Source organism: Mugil cephalus, chromosome 22 (assembly GCF_022458985.1).
Source record: "Mugil cephalus isolate CIBA_MC_2020 chromosome 22, CIBA_Mcephalus_1.1, whole genome shotgun sequence".
NCBI lineage: Eukaryota > Metazoa > Chordata > Actinopteri > Mugiliformes > Mugilidae > Mugil > Mugil cephalus.
This window is the reverse complement of record NC_061791.1, coordinates 10828175-10850546: the sequence shown is the minus strand read 5'-3', so window position 1 is coordinate 10850546 and position 22372 is coordinate 10828175. Positions and strand designations below refer to the sequence as shown.

General features: G+C 41.9%; 1 protein-coding gene across 1 annotated transcript in view; it reads left to right on the top strand.

The window, feature by feature from the left end:
- Window positions 1-22372, top strand: part of pdzrn4 (PDZ domain containing ring finger 4) — a 35928-nt gene that overhangs the window by 11775 nt on the left and 1781 nt on the right. Inside the window, exons 2-8 of the mRNA XM_047574748.1 lie at window positions 10248-10519; window positions 11134-11236; window positions 16254-16352; window positions 18670-18732; window positions 20459-20560; window positions 20769-20888; window positions 21263-22330. Coding sequence (XP_047430704.1) covers window positions 10248-10519; window positions 11134-11236; window positions 16254-16352; window positions 18670-18732; window positions 20459-20560; window positions 20769-20888; window positions 21263-22330 — 1827 coding nt within the window. The remainder of the gene's footprint in view (window positions 1-10247; window positions 10520-11133; window positions 11237-16253; window positions 16353-18669; window positions 18733-20458; window positions 20561-20768; window positions 20889-21262; window positions 22331-22372) is intronic.

The following is a 22372-nucleotide window of genomic DNA, read 5'->3' as shown; positions in this document are numbered from 1 at the left end:
ACTTTAGAAGTCATTTGTCCTGGTTTTATTGACATCATAGACACATGGTGGTTACTTTAGGGTGATTATTTGTCCTGAATGCAACACTCTTATCTTTAATTGAAAAATGAATATTAAACTGTCGTGATCACTTAGTTCAATTTCTTTAGAGCCTTAGTATTTTTCTAAACCAGTTGTGCTTTGTAGATTCAATTGAATATTATTTAAACATGAGTGAATGTTGTGTTAGGGACCGATTTTCAGATTAATACACATTTGGCGCTCCAGTGATTATTAGCATCAGCAGAACAGTGTAAGAGGGCTCGCAATAAACTACAGTGCCCGCATTCATGGTGATGAAGGGACACATCACGCAACGCAATAGTAGGACTCACTGATTTGTTACTAATAGCTTTTGGACAACAGTGGAAGAATAAACTATCCCAGGACTCGGGATATCATGGATTTTAGTAACTGCAGCTACAGAACATCCATGAGCTTATTCTTTGGTACAAGATTAAGAAGAAATAAATGGCTGGATAGAAACTGTCTTGTTCGTCCCATATAGAAGAGGGGCAACACATAACCTCTTAGTGAACTCAGCCGTCTGGATGAATTATGTGGGTCTAATCGGTGACCCCCGAGAGCCTAATTCAAACTCATTGCTAGTATGTGTCGGAGGGGGGGCTGGAGGAAGGGCCGCTCTATTGTGAAGCCCAGCTCGCTGGCTGTTGTTTTAATGGCAGATGAGAGATTAATGGCCATCTAATGACTGTGGGGAGGACACAGCGCAACAATAGAGTCCCGCTATGGCACAAGGCAGTACATTAGTCAGTCAAGACAACTATCTGCATGAACACACACACACACACACACACACACACAAGTGTGTAAGACGTACATAGAAAAAAGCAGATTCTGTTTATCCCCAGGCACACAAGCCCATTCGTATGTATGGGTGCACAACAGAAAACGAAAGTGGCGTTCATTGATTTGTCAGTAAAGAAGTTTTGCAGACATCCAGCAGCAAAACAAACTGAGCTAATTCTCAACCCCCCAACGTGACAAAAGGAGGCTAATTTATGCATTGGCGGCATGGTGTGCGAGGAATAGGAGCACGGCAGCGCGACTGGATGCTCACTCTCCGGATTGCGGTAATTGTGATTTGGTTGCTAGGATGTTGAGGGTAATGAATGTCTTGTTGATGCAGTTTGTCATAACCCGTGCCATCAGTGGCTGCTTGAGAACACAGAGCCTATTAGTTAAACACAGACGCGTTGGCCCTGCCCGTGATGTATGAGCCCACCGGGCAGAAAGCATCAGTCATTTTATGAAAGAAAATGAGGAAAGCTGCCAGGCTACAGTGGATATTGAATACGATTGCGGCTTAAACTAGGCGGTCTGAAGCAGGCCTCTTGACTTTTGCCATCAGGTTTTTGGGCTCGTGGTGTGGATTATCTCTCCTTGTTGTTCCCGCCAGCACATACACTGTTACAGTTGCCTTATGAATAAAAGAAAACTCACATTGTTTCCAAAAAGCAGAATATAAGGGAAATCATGTTTCATTCCGAGGCTTCACCGGTGGGAAGGATCTGTATTCATGAAGCCTAATTGAAAGGAAACCCGCCTTGCATATAGAAGTGGCACAAAGAGCAGGAAATGAGATGGTTCTTAATGCATTCACTGACGGATGATAACCTTTGATTTCCCCCCACTTACATCAGAAAAAGCTGCTTGGAATGACAGTCACAAGTCAACAGCCTCTGATGTCTGCATGCGTGTCTCTACCGCTGGTGTTGTTACTCCAGAGCACGGAAAGATAGACATGTGAAGAGCGAGTGTGGAGAAAGCTTTTAATATCCACAAAAAGGGCAGAAATGGAGAGATATGCAATGTATGTTTATAGGGGGAAATATGTGTGTTGTTTTTGTTTTACTGGAGGAATCAAATTGAAATCGACTGACTGACAATGGCGGACAAAAAGGAGGCAAACAGCTAGACAACAAGACAAAGAAAGAGAGCCTATTAGAAACATAAACATGCTGCCAAGAAGGATAAGTGTAAGAAGAAGACCAAACAAGAACAGACCTAAGAACAATGGGATATAACATCATTCATCATGTAAGAAACGGTGATTTTACAATGAGCGGTTTTCAATTTCCAAACACTGAAAACTGTGCATGTAGGCACAATCACTGTGAATGTCCTTTCTTAAGCCGCGCACAGATCCTCAATCGCTTCTTCTCAAGTGCTATCTAGCGACAATGTGCAGGTCTAGATAAGGGTGCACATGGAAAATGCGCAGGCAGGTACCACCGGGTTGACCTTTTCATGCCTCTGTTGCTCTGTGTCGACAGCGAAAAGCATGCAATGCTCTCTAAATGTTCAATCAATAAATCAAAACTGTGTCAAACTACCTTAAAACGTTTGGTTAGATCAGAATACATGTTAAACTTCTGAGACCCAGCGTCCTCATATGGGGACATTAAGTTTTAGATTTTATTGCAGCTTATTCTACTTCATTTAAACCCGTTGTCCTCATCAGTGGACGCTTTAGTCTGTCATCTAGTGGTAGAAAAGGGTCAATACACTAGTCGGTAATAACATGATAGCGGGCATTTCATCAGATTCATTCTACAGACAATCACAAGACAAAAGTGTAAATACAGTTTGATATGATGTGCAAGTTTTATGAATAGCTACAAGCTACAACATTGCTAATTGGTTTGAGGACTTCGTTGTTAGGAATTCTGGTTTTGCTCAGCCACAGTTTTATATTTGGTCACACATTGGGTAACTTTATCATAATATAAATAATGAAATAATCCCAGTGACCACATATGAGGACATCATTTTTGTTGTTTTGTTTTTTTTTCAAAAACTACTACTTCTTTTTGAAAGATGATGCTTTGTTCTTATACTTCTTAAGTCCTACTGATCCCAAATACCTTGGAGAAATTAAAAATGCATAGCAAGCAAACACTCGGGTCTCAGGGGGTTAACACAGCTTACAATATGTTCAAAAATTTAGAAGGAGCACTGATCCAAGGCCTGACTTCTTTTTCCATGTTATGGAGGTTATCTGTTAAGGCAAATTTAAGAAATAACATTTTGTTTTAGCTCGCCGCAGAGAGTTTGATCAGCTGCTAAACAGCGAAGTCGATATGCTGAAGGACACTTCAGCTGTGCCCATGCTTGATGTTGAGGGGTTTGAATGTAGGCTAACCAGCTGAAGGACAGCACACCAGCCTGTTACTTGCAGCAAGTATCATTGAACAGGTCCATGTGGGAAGCGCTGGTCTCCGTTGTTGCTGCGAAACCATTTAACGCATGCAACTCTTTAGCTTACATATTTTTATCTAAAGCACTCCCTCTATGTAAGATCCAACAGCTAAAACAAGCCGACACTGGGAAGAGCGATTCCTAGAGGAGACGCAGTCTAATCTACTGTACACAGATACTGTGATGTGGAAGGGATTGACCGCAGCGGGCTACTTAACATCCGTCCTGACAGCAGCTATTTAATCCATGTGTCATGTTGTCATGCTGTCTTCCTCATGCAGAACTAATTGGTTGTTTTCGCCTGTTGTGCAGGAGCGTCTGTAAAAAAAATAATAATAAAAAATAAAAAAATAAAAACTGAAGGACACTCATAACAACCTGAACACACACTTGGAGGCATAGACGTAATCATGGGTGCAGATCATGGGAAGAGCTGAACTCAATTTGACGAGTAAGAGTCCTAATAAGAGCACTGAGCGAAATCTCCTTGAACCGGTTGCCATAGCTTATCGCACACACACACACACACACCTCAAGCCACCAACAAAAAAAAAATGCTCCCCCAGTTCCGCACTCTCTCTTAGTCTGATTTGCATTTTGGTTAACACTCTAATTGCCTCTCATTAAATACCTTGTCACTTTGATTAATTGGTGTGATACTGAAATGTAAAACAGCGTGGCCTTACAGCGCATAGTGAACAGTCGCTGATTGGAAACGACGAAACGCGACGGGCTAAAAATGCAAAACAGACGTGAAATGTCCTTCGTGCACTTAAAAACAAAGTGCACGAAGTTGAGTCAGGGGTTTTTCATGATCCTGAAATGAATCTCTTGAAAAAAGCCGAAGAACACAACACACAGCCATGAGGATGATATCCAGTAACCTGAGGACAAGATTTTGCACTCTAGTAAAAGGAAGAAATTATTGACTTCCATCCTTTTTTTAGAGCCAAAGCACGCTTTAAATTGTCAAAATGACACAAATTACCCCATGCCACATGCCTTTTTCTCGAGTTTTCCTTTTCTGCAGAGGAGCGCCGGCCTGAATTTTCTGAGAATGAATCTTTTCTGCTTTGAATCATGCATCACTGCAACAATACACGTTTGTCCTTCCGTGAACAGTTACTGAGGTATGAAAAGGTGCCCTTGAGCCCATCCCCAGCTGCTCCACAAAAGTTGGTCATGGGCCAACACAATAAGCATGAATTAGTGGGATGTTGCTAAGATGAAGTGCACATGCTCAGCCAATCTCCGCTAAACGTGTAGTTACGTTGAATCATATCAGAACACAACAACAGTCATCTGCTCCAGAGAGCCATTATACTCAGCTTAAAATTGGCTGTAATTGAAGTGAATTATATATTTTAGTCACTCTAAGACACAACTTACATAAAGCTATGAGATTATGTATCCCCCTTTGAAATGGCAGGTGTTATGATTGTAGAGTGGATGAGCAAAAATTTGAAGTCACTTTCTGACTTCAAAGCATTTTCCATTTTCCACAGAAACTAAACTTCAAGGATTTTTGTTCATAAAAAAAAAAAGTTTTTTAAAAGTATGTCACCTTGATCACTAACTTTAACTTGCAGAAGATGTGTAACTTAAAGAGAAGATTGCACGAGCCAGTGCGGGAAATGCTAATGCAGCACTTGCCACTTTTGTTGAGGACAGTCAGAAAATATGAATTGGCAAGCTGTACAAGTAAAATCTAACAAATGAACTCCAGTTTTAGTGTTAGAATTAATCATTAAACACACTTGTTAAATCCAAGCATAGTAAACCCAGAGCCTATAGATAAGCTACAACACAAAATGAACTATCATAGACTCTGTAAAAGAAATGGGAGAGCATGGTGAAGAGGGAAAGTTATTTAATACTAAATTATTTTTCATAGATAGCATTGGGGAAACTATGCTATACGGTTAGTCCAGTGGACCCTTTGTTGGCTGATCACTAACCAGAGGGCTACCACGCTTTGTCAAGCACTGACTTCCTGTGTTACTGTTGCTAGGTTACGTAAAACATAGAAAAACAGTGGAAACCTGTAAAAATGAGTGTTCACACATGCAAATCAGTTCTCTGCATTTAACCCGTCCAAGGGAGCAGCCATACAAGCTAGCATTGACACCTGTAAGTGTGATTTAATTTTCCAATGTCTGCCAGCGTTACAATGTTTGCTGGCATTATCCATCACACCTTCATGTTACCTCAGGACTCTGTTATACTTAAATTAATTTTCAATGAATTACAAAGTAGAGACCCCTGGCTGCTGGTCAGTGGACCAATCAGAAGGCCAACAAAGGGTCAATGGAATAGATGTTTATTGACTTCTCAACTGATTTACTACCTTTGTAAAGGTTTTCCTAATTACTTATGGTCTCAGTCACTAGTCTCAAGTCTTCTTCCACAGGTTCTACTTTTGTACCTTGTGACTCACAAGTTGTTACAAGACAAACATTATGTCTATTTATTTATTCTGCTAAATACATTTTGTTTTAAGCCAATTTCTTTGTTGGCCAAAATCGGAAGTCGAAAAAGAGTTACTGACCCTTCACCCTGCTAATCAAGACAGCAGTTCTGTGGTTCCCCAGTTCCACACTCTCATCCAAATATGGTCACTTCTAGCTTCAATAAAAAATAACAAGATGGTGCAAACCAAAAGGGTGTCATTGAGATTGATGATGTCTGCTGCTCATGCTGCTTTAGTTGTCCTGTAAATTACTATCTGACCCCTTACAAATCAGTTTCACGCTATTACGTAATAAGTCTCGATCTGATAGCATAACGCAATGCTTTGTAACAACAGCTGCAAACAAAGAATACAGGGTTTGAATATTAATCTCCTCTGTTTTGTTTTGCTTGTTTCCCCTCGTTGCTTGTCACACGTGCATCAATAGCATTTTGATATTCCCATAGTGCGCCGGCTGTGATTCAGTTTGCTTGGCTGTGGCTCACCAGTTGCACAGGCTGCCACTCAAATGTAGGAAACCGTGATCTTCTATGCACTGTGTGATATTGCGTGTCAAAGACTTTTATTATTGAAATGAGACATTTATGACAGTGAGCCCTCCTGAATCATCTCAATGCGGCTGAAGGAGGAAGAGAAATGAGATTTGTCAGATTACTGGGGCACGCCACCTGCGCTTCCCCACTCCTCACAATATGCCCGTTTCTATGAATGTAAAAGCAGTCTGTATTGAGGCGGAGTTCGCAAAAATCATGATCTAGGGAACTAAAGGAGATTGCTGGTGGTTCTGAGTGCTGGATCTCCTCTGTGGCAGATGAGGTCAGTGTTGAATAGATAGGAGGGTCTCCTCGGCAGCTTATTGTTTCATGGTCCATTGTAATGTGAGATACTGGCTTTATTCAGTCAAACATGGTTAATGCAACAACAACAAAAAAATGCTTAAAGTGTGTGTGCGTTCGCTTTCATTTCTTCACAATGACACTATATCTGTCAGATTTTGCAATGAGGTTGAGTGGCTTCCATCATGGTCTTATCTCAGAGCCACGAAAACACACACACAAATACTTATCTTATCTCCAGGCTTTCCTTATCACTTCTGTTCTGTATTCTTCTGTATTCAAAAGCTGAAAATAACATTTACCCATCTTAGTCCCCAACTGTTAAAACCCTCTAGCACACTGAAAGATTGACAAGAGCCTTGTATTGAATATATTGAAAGCAACAGGTGAGGCACGACTCTTTCTTTTTTCCACATGTACAGCCATATTCGTACGATGTTCTGCTAGTAACCCCTCAAAGTCAATTATGTTTTATTGGAATTCACTGACAGCAAACGCCAAGCTACTACAGCGTGAATCTGCTCTCGTGCTGCTATCTAGCTAGAGTCAAATCTACCCTTAGATTTTATTTCTTATATGCCAGTCATCAAAATAGATGTTGACGCTGTAAGTCATTAGTTTGTTAAAAATTAGGCAGCATCTTTATCTGCCTAAACAAGTCCTACTAAAAGGCAACTAGCTTGCTAAAGTTAGCAGATCAACGTTAGCAGTAATGCCACAGGTCATTCACATGCTCCTCAGATACCTTAAAATTTAACTTGTGGGGCAGTCATGTACGCAAAACAATTGGTGTCATATGGTGACTCAATATATAAATGAAATGCAAAGAATCCTTAGACTCTGTATGTTAAAGAACAATACACTGTTTTTTTTTACCGCTGATCTCTACAGGACCCCATATAAGGCACAAAATGACTTCTCAGCTGATAAGGCAGATCAGCTGAGAAGTCATTTTCCCAAATTCTTTGTCTTTATAAGGTTTTTAGTCAGAACATGGACACCTCATGATCACTACAAACAAGATACCTGCCAGAAATATGGCACATGCAAGTGCTAAATGCATTTGCTAAGTTAGTGTTTGTTATGTCTGTCATGTTTCTGTCAGCAACTTGGCAAGTCATCAACCCCCAAAAAACATGTAGTTGTTTCCACATGGCAGGAGAAATCTGTGTTTGTCACACCTTTGAATTAGTTAATTAAATTATAGAGTCATTACTTTTATTATAGATACTGTATTTTTGCATGGCAGTATTGCTTCAAAGGTCTTAAGATTTGCAATGTTTTCTCAATATTCACAGAATTAGGGCAATGAATGAAAGCAATGGACGCAGAAAGTGGTCCAGCAAATGCAATTTCAACGAAATGCCACAGATCGATGACAAGCACATACTGTCATACACAAAGAAGGGTGACCCACACACGGAAATTATAGTACGCAGCGTATTCATTCCTTCCAAATTGTAGCACATCACTTTGAACCTTGACCTTTAGGAAAGAGCATTTGGACAGACAAGAAGCTTGTGTTTAGGGCTACTGGGAGCCTTTTTTATTGGCAATGATAACCTTTAACTTGAGAGGTATATGAAGGCTGCGCAAGACTCCTGGTTCATTACAGCCGTCCCTATGGGCTGCGTGAACTAGGACTATTTTTAGCGTCGCTGTGGAGCTTTCATGGTTTACATGGGATGATGTAAAGGTGTGTTATTGTCTCTTTGTCTTGGTCTTGGTCACAGAAGCACAGTTGTGTAGTGAGAAAGGCATCTTGTAATCAAAATGGAATTACTGTTTGATATTGATGGGATCTTCACACCTATGCATCTCAATACATCTGCTGCACTTCGATGTATGGCTCCCATGTGTGCTCATCCAAGCCTCACACAGACAGAATGGGAGCTGCCGCTACGACTGAATTAAACTGCAATTCTAGTAGGTAAACAGTCTTTACAAGAATACACAATAATATGTCAATAAATAAATGGCAAAGAAAACTGTGTACTATACTGAACAGTAAAGACAGTTCTATTGTCGATAGATTACCAAATCACTGAAGGTTTAATTTATCCGATTAATCAGATAAATAGAAATAGTGTAATGACGACCAACATAACTAAGCAATATACAGTTATATGTTTAGTTAGTACTAACAAGAGGATATACACAAATAATACACAAATGAAAAAGTGATCCAGAACTTTCTTTTTGCACTATCCACACCTCAGTTATCTCAAGGCTTAAAATCATTTCATAACTCATATGCCTCTCTCATTGTCTGTTGTTTAATCATTCCTAATGCTTTCATTTCATATGATGCAGAAAATGTGTGATGAACACAAACACCGCCAACTCACGCTCATAAAACCTACACGTTCTGAGCCATTATCCATGGTCTTTGTCACATCTGCTGGCTATTAATCAGCTCCCACTTAGCTCATCAACTGGCGGATTGAATAGACGAACAACAGCAGGTAAACACGCCGGCAGGTGTACACACACAATCGCTTCCTGCCTTCCCAAGCATTACCACTGATTGGAGATTAATGTGTCCATCTGGACCCCATTACAACTTAAACGTGCTACAGAACTTTTTCAATGTTTTTTTGAAGATGGGATGTTGAAATTGAGTTTATATGAGCAGGTGTCAACATGTTATGGCAAAAAAAATGCCACAGGATTGATGCAGCTAGCAAATAATTACTATCATTAGTATGGGCAACAAAAGTTTGCAACATGTTCTCAACGTGACTCCAGCAAATCTCAGCTAATTTATAATTTATTAGTTCAACAAAACTGGTTGACAAACCAGCTGCCATCCGAAGATGTAATGGAGATTTTTCCCATTTCAGAGTAATATCTTTACATGTTTGGAAGTGGTTGACCTATTGCGATGCTCACATCTGGCATATTCATTTTAAGGCCTGACTTATCAAATCAATGCGAACAACGTTTTCAAAAATGACAGACAGAAAATGATCTTGCGCAACAGCTAAGGCATAGCGGGTGTTGGTAATTGGATGAGTCAAAGTGTCATGGTGCCAAGGAATGCGTAGATGTGTGTGTTTTCACACTGACAGCTGTCAATATGGCATCTTAAACATGTAAACCTGTTCTCCACTGATTCCACTGTGTTACAACCTTTTCCAATTAAGTAGGCGCCACTTTCTTAAACTAATGTTCCCTATGGAGCCTGATCTACCTTCTGCTGCTCCTCCTCACTTTGCTCATTTGCGTAAATCAGTTTTATTATCCTATCTCTAATGGGCTTAATGGCAGGAATTTGCTATAAATAATGCATCTGACATATAGGTTCAAATTTTGTACATTTGTGAGTAAGTGGTCGGTAGTTAAAATGTCTGAACCTGATTGGAAGGATATGTTGTGCCTTTTTCTCCATTAGCACTTAACTCGTAGCTGCTTTATTGCTATTCAGTGTCTGACTGTAAAGACTTATAAAGGTACCGAGAGGTTTCTAGGTATGAATGATAAATGTGTTGCTGCTGAAAGGAACATGCATGACTGACATGTCGTTGCTGGATAAATGAAGGTTAAAAAAAGCCACCTGGTTCTTTAACGCAAGGTCTCGCTTTCCACTTACTATTCATTTTTTCTCGCTGACAGTGTCTCAGTTGAGTGATACGGTGCAAGACTCACTTCATGAGACGCTTTGCTCTCTGTTTTCCCAGGTGAACGGGCGTGACTTCTCCAAGATTGAACATGACGATGCAGTGGTGGAAGCCATCAGGCGAGACCCCATTGTTGTCCAGGTTCTCCGACGCACCCCTTCCAGAGCAACTACTGCCGTGGTACATGACAACATCGGGGCAACACAGGATGTGTGCGTGGTTGATGTCTGCACACAAACGGACATCACATTCGAGCACATCATGGCGCTGGCCAAGCTTCGGCCTGCTACCCCTCCCGTCCCAGACATCTGTCCTTTCCTGCTCTCTGACAGGTGAGGGCAAGCACTTAGTGTATGAATGAAGGAAAGTTTTAGCGTTCCATCTTCTAAAATATCAGTGTTGATGGCACTTACAATGTCACACACACACACAGAGGCTGGAAGTCAGCCCGAAGCTAGGATTTTTTTTTTCCCAGCACCAAATGAATCTAAAGTTTCTCTGAGGTTAGACCAGCATTCTGTGATACCATTATGCAGAGCCAAACCCGCATGAGATAATTGCTTTGGTGTGCTTCATCCATTTTCTTTAATGGGAGCTTTTGCTGGGCGATTAAAAGCCAATGGGCAGATCGAGCAGGCATTCTGATGCTACATCCATTCTGTGGCTATTTATAGGGCTTTTCTGGGCAGCAAATGAAATCAATTTGTCCTGTAAAGCTGCAAATGGTCTTGGTCTTGGTCAGTGATTATGGAGAGGAGGTCATCGTGGTGACAATTTACAGCGGTCACAGCTTTTATGAGGGGAATGGTTGATGTCTGCATTGCTTATCAGGAGTTTTGTTGCAAAATGGGATAATCATTACAGAGAAATGTAACAGTTGGAGATGTGCTCATTTGGTTTGGGAACTGATTGCAAACTGCCTCTTCTTTCTCTCTTTTCTCTTAAGCTGTCATTCCATCCACACCATGGAACATGAGTTTTATGAATGTCCAGAGTACCTGTCTAATACGCCAGCAGAGGTGGAGAGGACTGAGGAGTATGAGTTTGAGGTACAATTTTGCATTCTAAATAAATTGTGTTCATCTACCTATCTATGACTGTCCAGAGCCTTCTATAATTACATCAAGGTGTATATGAAATTTAGTTGAACTGACCCGCAGAGGATTCTTTAAAATGTAATTGGTCACGTCCAACTTTTTGTTTCATGGCATTACCCCTTAATTGGAGAAAAATATCAAACTCTCACATTGACCTGGTGGTGTAGGGACATGACTTTGGGTTTTATTTATCATATTTTGAATATATAGTTGCTTATATGGTTGCTTTTATTTGCCTTTTCGAATGAACCAAGTGGCTTAATGTATCAAGCACACTCACAGTTCAAAATAGACACTGTGCGAGGCTTTTGTCCACCAAATATGGGCCATTTATAAGCATATCGCTTCAGGTCCAAATAGATTTTTTCTTTCAGTACATGACACGAGGCCACTGTTGTGTCAGTCATTCACAATCCTAGGAGATAATCCAAGGCCCTCATGCGCTATGCTCACAATCTTCACAACAATACAACCGAAATTGCTAGCACAATGACGCAAGTAAATTGGCAGCCCCTTGTCAAGGCATAATCTAGTCTTCATATTGTTCCGTGTAGCATAGCAAAGTCCTTGGCTTTAAGACGGAAGGCTATTCTTCATATAATCGCACTTTAAGAAAATCCCTCCCTGAAAAACCCTCCCTGTTGAATTACCATTGTGCTTGATGCACCGGCAGTTAGCATCCCTTTCATCGTTTCTGAAATATTTGTGCACCTTTTCAGACAGCCACTTCAGGCGGAACAAAAGAACAGACAATCGCGGCGAAACGACGTGTTGGTGAAATCTGTGGCATCTTAATTGAAACAGTAGATGCTTTAATACTGCATCTAGCCAAACCGTGAGTGCCAGTTCTTTGCCAATGCCAGTATGCTAACATGTGCAGAAAGACATTGCTAAAAACCTGATGTTTAGCAAGTATAATCCATGTTCACCATCTTAATAAAGGTATTAGCATTAGATAATTAGCACTCCAGTGAGAATTGGTTTAAATAAGACATGGAAAATCTGATGAATTGAGATGTGTGGATCAAAGATGTCAACCAACACAAATTCATCCACTGAGAGGTTTTTGTTAAATCAAAATTTTGCTAAGGTTTACTTGCAAAATCTTACAAATAGCCTGCCCCCACAAGTATCTTCATTGTGACAGATGCATCGTGCCATTCAGCCAGTGGAGCTTGAGGTCATGCCAGGTGACAGTGATGGGTGACATTTACTACTGTCGGTGATCCTCAGTGGTTTAATGGGCACTTCCTAGTTCAGTGAGATTCATTGTGGGTCATTAGGATTCCTATGCTGCCAGCTGTGGCCTCACCTCGAAGCAGCATCCCCTGGATAAAGAAGTCTCCTGAGTGGGTCGGGGGTGGGTGAGGTGGGGGCAGAGGGCTTGTGTGCGGTAATAGCAGTAGTATCAGAACAAGATCAGCTTTACTACACACACATACACACATTTCCACCCCGACCTGCCAGACTTACACGTACCCAATCATCCGTCCACACTTTTCTCTGTCCATCCATGTGTATCTAACTGAAACATGAATGGCTTTCCTCTCGGATGGAACAGAATAGGGCTGCCATTCCCAGGAACATTACTTTTGAGTGACAGGTTCAGCTTCACTTCGAACTGGTGGTCCATGTGGGTACTCCTGCTGTCATAATATGCCTACTACTTCTGCCAAATCTACCTTACTATTAAACTGCCAGGTATTACAACAGAGTTTGTGAGTAACCGGTGGTGAATGGATACTTTCATTGCTGGGGGTAAGACAAAAACATTCCCGACGAAATGGCAAGTCATTCAAACTGCGCTCACAACTCCCAGAATAATTGAAAATACTGGAAAGGAAATATGAGTTTAAAAACAGTTTCAGCTGTATTTGGACATTTGCATCTCCTTTGGATGCAAAGTAATGTGGAATAATGCCAGATTTTAATGAATGTTCTGTTTGATCACCATGCACAGTGAAGTTAATGAAGTTGCAGCAGTCTAGCAGACAGCACAGCCACTTATCAGTATGCCAGATTACTCTTTTTGAATGCCTTAATTATGGATAGTCAACAGGTGCCAAACTTCAAATGGCAGAGTTTTTTAATCTCCAAAAGAAAAAGCAAATTTTGGGATGCAAATAATTGTAGAAGAACAAAGGGTCCTAATGAGCTTTGAGCTGTGAAAGTATAAAGCCAGATAAAATACAGCGGATTTTATGTGTGGTACCAGTTTTTACGGAGCAGGAGCTAACTCAAAAGTAAACGCCTCAATCATTAAAGGGGGCATTGCTGTGATTTAGTGCTGCACGACAATAAAAGCCCCATCTACATGTGGTGGGATTTGCTCCTCGTCCATCTCTTTGTGGCCGGCAGATAGTTGCTAGTACACATTCCAGGTTTCCTAGGTAACCCTTTTACCACAGCTCTATTTGGGGTCACTTGACGCCTCAGTCGTGCGATCCACATGGGGAATTTAGTGGCAGGAAATAAAAACTGTGGACACTGTTTCCTTATGGTAAAAGTCAATGTCAATCAACTCTTTCAGTCAGTCCCTTTGGTCCTTGGGCCTTAAAGTTCAGCATCGCGAGATGTTTTTCCTCACTGCCGCAACTCACTGGATTTCATTCAGCAGTCCACAGTCTCATAACATCAGATTGCTACTTAACCGTAACCCCAACCCTAACCCTAAGTAAACGGGAGAACTTTTTCTTGAGTTAAAGACCTGTGAAATGGTTGATATTTACTCAAAACACGAGTTTTCCCTAAAATTAAACCTAACCAGTAGTACCCAACCTGTAGTTTTGTTACCTAAACCAAACTGCAACTGGAACCCAAAAACCACAGTGGAACCTAAACAGTCTTCCCGGTGAAATCCCCATATATATATATGTATATATATTTATATCTCATCTCATCTTCTCATCTGCTACTACCGCTTTTCCTCACTAGGGTCGTGGGGGTTGCTGGAGCCTATCCCAGCTGTCATATACATATATATGTATATATATATGTGTGTGTGTGTGTGTTTATGAATGGGTCATTCATCCACCACAACCACCTTCCATTGTACACTTCATCACTCTATCATCTACTTCACTTTACTTACCAAATACTTTCTGCTCAAAAACTTTCAGAACACGCTGAACGTTAACATCTCCCCTGTACAAGGTATTATATCCAAGGTGGCTAGGCGTAAAGCTGGATCCTAAAATTTCCAACTATAGCCAAATCCTCTATGCCAGATAAGTGCCTGCATCTCTTCAACAAATTAAGCTTTTCGCCTCTTTTTACCACACCATCCTGCCAACAGTAAACGCTTTGTGTTAAACATCTGCCGTGCTGAGAATAAAACTCTTGAAAGGTAGAATCCTGACGTCGATGTCTGTTATCGTCTGCTGGCTTTTTCCTGACTGACTGCGCTTTAAAGACCACGGCTCCAAAATAGCATATCATCATCGGCAATGACAGAAACAATGAGCCGGTGAACATTAGAGTCGGCAGTGATTTCTTTTGAATGAAACACGAAGTAAGAGCTAAGTGCAAATCGGGCTGCAACGTTACTAACGGGTGTTTAATGTGCCGCTAAAAGACAGAATGCCACTGACTGTCAGTGTGACTTAATTTCTTTATATGCTAGTGGCATGTGGTTAATGTGATCTTGATTATTGGAACTGTGAAACACCACACGGCAAAGACAAATTCCATCAGTTGTCGCATGGATTGTAAGCCACATGAAATGAGTTCTTAAGTATTGCCGTGCCATATTTCAGACACACTAGCGGGACAGATTATGATCCAATCATTACTAATCAAGCCTCTCTCTGGCTTTAGCACCCACATATATACAATAATCCACTGAAACCTTGCAAACCTCCTGGCATTAAGGCATTAGGTCTGATCTCACTGTGCTCAGCGTTTATTTCACTGTCAGGGTTTATACAAATCATCCGGTATAAACTGGTGAGGTGTAGCCAAGACCAGCACATGGTGTTAGAATATTATAAACTCCTTACACACCCCAACCTTTGAAGGTCACAGATGTTTGCACACGGGGTTAAATGCCACAGAAATTAATTTCTTCCCCTGTCAATCTCTGCTATCGTGCATTCCCATGACAGAAGGGGGAAAAAAAACAAGACTGGGGCTTAATTTCCCCCCCCCCACCCCTCCATGTCTTTTTACCCCACGCTCTTTCCCACACCACCCCCTTTCATAACATCGCAGTGGTGAAATGAATTTGGCAGGGTGGGGTTAATAAAGATTACCCCCGGAGTTATCTTTATGTGATTACCTTTACACAGAGCAGAGATCAAACGGAAGCAGCCGAGAGTCGGGCTAAATTTAGAGGAATTTCCTGTGGGAACGGACCAGTGAGTGAAACACCATCATCATAGCCATCATCAAAAGACCTGCCCTGTATGTTGCTGCATGCTGGGTTCAGTTTGACACTGACAGGCTTTTATATCAATCATGTACAGGTCACATGATGGAGCTAGGTTTGCAAGTGGGTCTTGTATTTATATAGCACTTTTCTGCATATTAGTGCTTTACAGTTATGTAAACCTGTGGATTGAAACTCTGTACCTACTGAGCTACCACCAGCCCTGGAGGCAAATTGTCCCTAAAGATGCACAAATTAGTAGATTTACAGAATTAACAATAAAATGCAACACTCCTCATTTGTGTGTGTGAGCAGTTGTCTGGATATTATATATCAGTAGATGAGCATGTGAGCTTGAATCCCATTTGCCTAAGGCAGTTTCACTACTGACTGCGGAACAACAAAATAATCACAAAGCGATTAGTGACGGTGACGTGGAGCATAAAAATCAATTTGGATCCCACCTCCCGTGCTGGATATCATTTCAGCTGCAATGCAGTAATATACTAAATATTTCAAATGGCGTGGTTTTGGAATCTATTCAGTCCGCTGGGGCAAACGCTGGCAGGTATAACATTGTTGCCTTGTTTGTGTGTGTGACAGGAAGTGGAGCTGTGCAGGCAGAACAGCCAGGAAAAGCTTGGCCTGACGTTGTGCTACAGGACCGACGATGAGGAGGACACTGGCATCTATGTCAGCCAGGTGGGCCCAGAGAAAATAGTGTTGTAGTTTTTCGATAGTTTCTTTTGGGGGGTAAAATGATTAGGTTAAAATAAAAAAATACGCAGAAGTGTCAAAATTTGTAGTTCGCTGGATCACCACTTGAGGTTGACTCCAAAAACAGGTCATTCTCATGCACTGTAAAAAAGTGGACACCATGATAGCTCCTCGGAAGTGAAGCCAAAACAGGTGGAGCTCCCCCTGGTGCCTGGCTGCAGAATAGGTCATAAGCCACACCTTCTCTGTGTTAGTGGGTGGGATTTGGGCCAAACTAAAATACATGTAAAATAAATGTTTTTAAGGTTGTTTCTGTGTTTTCAGTGGTTGATATAATGCTCACATGGCTCCTGCCCATATCCCCAGAATCCTAGCATCAGTTCGACCAATGGGAAGAAGTGTTTTGTTTTTTTTTCTACAGCCCATAGTCAATCCTTATAGACCAACATTTGAAAAGGCTTAGCTCTGCAGCAAAACACTACAAAAACGCAGTTTTTGTCTCCATGGCTCATATACCCATTCACAATTATATGGGGATGAATTCATCTGTAATGCGCCCGTTTAAATTATAGCAAGGCTTAAAGTTATACATAAATAAGTGTGGGCTTTCACAGGTCCCTAGCTGTCTGCCAAGGCATCTCCCGCCCACCTCGGCTCCACCTCTTTGCCAGTTTTTAAATTAGCTTTGAGTCAGGCGGGGTCAAGCGCTGCCAAGATGGCAACATTCGCAGCCACAACACTGGGCTTCAGAATAGCTCTTTCTTGAATCCTGTGGGATTTCTGTGAAGTCAATGGTTTCAATGGAAATTGCTTCTTGAATGCCTGAGAGTAATATAAAAATAAGTGCTAAGCAATAAGCTCCAGCAGAGACAATGCAGTGTTTTTGTTAAAGCAAACATGGGCCCTGATGATCAGTTTCTTTCAGGGCAGGAAGTTCTTAAAATATGCCTTCAAATCTCACACAAATTTCCCTTCTTTACACACAGAAGCAACTGAATCAGGGAGGAAGGGGTAGAAAATGTTTGCCAGTCAAATATCAACTCAGACTAAGCCACACATGGCCGAGGAGGAAGGAGGAAGTTTAAGATCTGATCCCCTTCCTGCCATTCCCAATCCTCCTCCTTTAACATGTTTTAATTTGAAGGGTTTAATGAGCTCTGAGTGACAACCTTCTCATTCCCCACACAAGAGCAAAGAGGGAGCACATTTCAAATAATCTTTTTTTTTAATTCAAATGATGCACAGCTCAGAGAAATAACACTTCCTCAAGCAAAAAAAAAAAAAAAAAAAGGGAAAAAAGATGGAATGAAAACACGTTATTGCACTTTCTTTGACAATGTGACAGATGGCTAAATTAGAATAATGTTCCGTCTGACTTCAGGTGCAGTTTCAATCCCATTACGAGCACAAAGGCAAGGTTGTGAAAAGTAAGTGATACTACGAGGATTAGCTCACCACCATAAGGAAATATGAATGTAAGAATTAAAAAGGCTTACAGTATATTTAGCTCCTTTCGCTTCGTGTAGAAGGACTCCGTGAACTCCTCAGAACCGCATTCCTCTGGTTTTTCACCCAGACGAAAAGCGCCAAAAGCACCAGCACCTGGTGAGCCTCAACAGACAGACTCCCACCAACAGAAGGCCCAAATCTATTTTTGTATCTTTGATAAAAGAATAAAATGCTAATTTCCCTCATTAAAATGCATGTACGAATGGTACTGGTGCGACTTCAGAAAATTCTTCTTTTTTTCTTTCTTTAACCAGATTTCCATGGAATTCAGTGTTTTCCCACGTGTCGCTATCTCTTTTGATCTTCAGTGCAAGAGCAACAGTTTAGGATGGAAGCGTCTTTACTGTAGCTCATATGCATATCTAGTGGGACACTGTATGAAAAATGTGCATTTTTTTTTATTTATCCAGCTGAAACAGAAATACGCTGTAAACATGTGGGATTCTAAATGTTTTATTTCTTTTATTCCTTCTTTCCATCTAGCCTTTAGCATATGGTCCCTGCATGACTCACATGCTCTAGTATTACATCACTTAGTGTCAGTCAGCTCCTAAAACCAGGGTGGCTGCTAATCTCCAAAGAAAAAAAGAAAAAAAAAAAAGAAAAGAAAAACAAGCTGGGTGATATAAAAAACTGAATACGAAGTTGTCAGGGGGGAAATAAGCAACTTTTGCCGAACAGCAGACATGAAAGAGCACTTTTGAGAGCATGGTACATCACCTGTGTTTTCTGGAGAATACAGAGAAGCACAATAACAAGCTGCCAGCATTGATTTCTGAGTCCTTTTGTGCAGGTGGAGCCGAACAGCATAGCGGCAAGAGACGGTCGCATCAAGGAAGGAGATCGTATCCTACAGGTGCATATTTTCATCTCGCTCACCTTAACATCAGGTTATCTTATGAACTCGCATCTTCCTTCTCTTTGCCTGGTTATGACTTAACTGGCAGGATCTTACCTTTGATTTTCTGGCACGAATTCACAAAAATGAGACCCATCTAAGTGAGAAAAAATGCCTCCTCCAGCCTGCTTGTAAGGCAGACTTATTAGAGAATATCCAAGCTGGTCTTGTCTGCAGTCTGGGCAAGCATATGTATATTTAATCACCTCGTTTTACAAGGGAAATTAAAGTCCTTAGTAGCGGTTACACCAGGCACTACATCATCTCTAGGACCGCTCTCATTCTATCGCCTCGGTTTCTCATTATGCATGAACACCTATGGGGTCAGAGATGGTGAATAGCTCTAACCAGTCACCCTCTTTTTTATGCATTATACAGATAAAAGACAATATAGTTCCTTAGGCTGCTGATGGGAGAGATGTTTCCTGTTGACTGCAAGAATGCAATTAAGTGCTTATGCATGTTATAAACCTACATGTTTTTTTTTGTTCACTTAATTTGATTGCTTCAAATAATGGCGGTATCATTTGTTTTCCTAATGAAATGCAAGATTAACTATAAAAAAAAAAGTGTTGCATTCTTGAGCCAAGATTTATCAATAAGTGGTGCCGGGTGTGTCTAACCAAGGTACCAGGGAGGAGTTGCCAGCTCCCAGCATTATGCATATTTAAGCCTCTAGAGAAGCTCAGTCTGTAAGATGTCCTGGAGGCATATAAGCATATGCATAGGCAGCATAGGCATAAGTTTGCCTCTCATGTCTTTGTTAGTGTCCATGCATTATTCGTTCAAGTGACAATATCAAAGGTTAGCGGTTTAGCAAGCCAGTGCCTGGGTAACTGAAGGTACAAAAACGTAACAGCATAATTAAAGAATGAGGTCACTGGGTTATTTTCCTCATACATACACAATTATGAAGACAACTCCACAACTAAACTATAATGTATTGGCCACCATCTACACTGCACCACTTCTGAAAATATCAGCAAACAAGTCCTAACTCATGAACTCCCTGTGAATATCACAGAAGAAAGAGTCTGAATGTGACATACATTTTCAGGGATTATTGATGTACTCATTGACGACATCTCAACTTTCAATCCGAACCACCACGTACTAACATTACCCCCTCCATATAGCACTAGTATCTCCATTCTCTCAATCTGGTGCTTGTTTCCCAGTACTATGAATGATTGTGGGGAGCAAGGCCTGCTGTACTCCTGGCCCTATTATCTTCTTCTGACAGCCCCATTACTCTGGTGAGGAAAAGATGAACGCCACCTGTCAAAGAACAGTTAATTGTATGTCTGGATGGTGTAGGGAGAGCAGACTCGTGAGGTTGGACCGTGCACCTGCAATTGACTGTCTTTACCAAGCATTCAGTGTGTCCGCGCCTTTCCTTCAGAGTTGCTGGAAGTGGTGGCAGAGAGAAAGAAAGAAAGACAGATGGAGATGACGTACAGAGAAAGATGGGGAAAATGTATGAGAAGGAGTCTAATGGAGGGAGAAAATGGGCAGGAGACCTCAAGATGTCTTACAAAATATGGAACAATAATTAACTGCAATACACTCCTCTTTACATTCATATTAATAAATGGATGTTAAATTGACATCCTTTGTTAGGTACATTGACTTTTTGGCCAGTTCTAGCTCACTGACCACCACCATGCTTGTCTTTGATGTACAGATTAATGGCTGTGAAGTGCAAGACAGAGAGAAAGCCGTGGCCTTGTTGTCAAGTGAAGAAGCAAGGAGCATCACACTACTGGTGACTAGACCAGAAATCCAGGTACACACACACACTCCTGCGCAGCCTCTCTGCCCTTTCCTGACAACCTGTGTCATGTCAAATAAAAACCGCTGCCTGCTAAGTGCCTTTACTCTACTTCCCTGACAGTCTGGTTGTTTGGTTCCTACACACACACACACACAGGCACATACAGCAAAACCACAGAGAAAGAGAGAGACAGATTTCTGACAAGATGCTGTGATTTCAGCTGGAGGAGGAAGCCGTGTGGCTTGATGAGGAGCAACAGCAGCTCGTCGAAGAGTTAAAGATGGAGATCCTGGAGGAAAGGAGGAAGCAGAAGGAACGCGGCTTTGACAGGGGAGATGAGGTGAGGGTGTACCCTAAGTGAAATAAATCAAAACAAGAGACATAAAATGCCCAATAAAGAGGAAGAATCTGTCAAGAGAGTAAAGGGAAGAAAGACTAAACATAAGAAAGTGGTAGAGGATGAAGAATGGTCCAGATGGAAGGTTCATGATTTATGTAACATGATTCTAATACAAAATGTTATCAGCTTCTCATTCTGCAAAACCCTGTAATACTTTTAACTGCATTCTTCAATGTGGTTAGGACGAAAGCTTGGATGTAATTTCTATGCATACTACATTCTACCTTCCCAATGCCACGTGTAACCAGCATCTGCAACTGCCACAAGTTTTTGCAATTGGATAAAATAGCCTTTGTTTTGTCTTAATACCCCAGCATCAGGCAGAAGAGGATATGACAACAGACACGGCTACCTGCTCCTCCAATAACCAAGACAGTGGATTAGGAAGAAGTACAGACAGTACTGAGAACCAACCGCTGCTGGCCAGGCTCCACAGGAGGAGTCCAGCTCATTGCCTGAGGGATCGATGGCGGGCAGAGCATACACACACCAGACGAGGGGCCGCAGTGCCGCAGGAAAGCCAAGGTGCAAGAACACAGTCCAGTGGCCAAGGCCATGAAGGGGTAGTGAGTATCCGCAATGGTGGAGGTGGGATCCTTGGTTTGGAGAATCGCTTCCAGCAACTCCTGGAGCTCAAGTGTCAAATCCGAAACGGAGGCGAGTGTGGAGTGTACTCCATTCGACACAGTATAGAGTGTAGACTCACTGAGCAAGGCGGAGGGGACGGAGACAGTGTAGATGACGGCGATGTAGGAAGAGGAGGGGTGGAACAGGAGTTGAGGATGTTAAATGAGGAGCTCCGCAGCATCGAGCTGGAGTGCCAGAGCATCATGCAGGCCCACCAACTCCGGCAGTCACACCAGCTAGAGCACACACAGTCCCCAGTTTCCTCACCAGGAAGAAGCCCCAAAGACGGACACAAGCGGCATGGCAGGCTGGCTGACATCCACGAACACCCAGAGAGGTCAGACAGTGACAAGATACGCGAGAAGGACAGCTCCAGTGCCTACAATACAGCCGAGAGTGCACGGTCAACACCGCTAGGTATGGAGAGATCTCCCGACCACTCTCTGCAGAGACACATCAGCATCACCAACCAGAAAAACCTCCGGCTGGTGTCTTCCACACCTTCCAGTCCTATTCCTATCCCCAAGCCCCAGGGCGCAGCCAGTTATGGAAGACCAGCAGATCCAGGTCCTGTTATCTCAAGCAGCCCAGACCAAAGCAACCCTTCTCGGTCTGAGTCAGACCCGGCTCTGCCTGCAGACGATGAAAGGTGTGAGAAGAGAGGAAGGACCAGAGAATCAAGGAGAGGACTTCCCTATGGCTCTTCATATCAGACATCTCCCTATCATGGCCAGGGAGCATCCAGGCAACTACAGGTGTGTCTTATTAAGAGACGAATACTGAAATGCCTATATGTA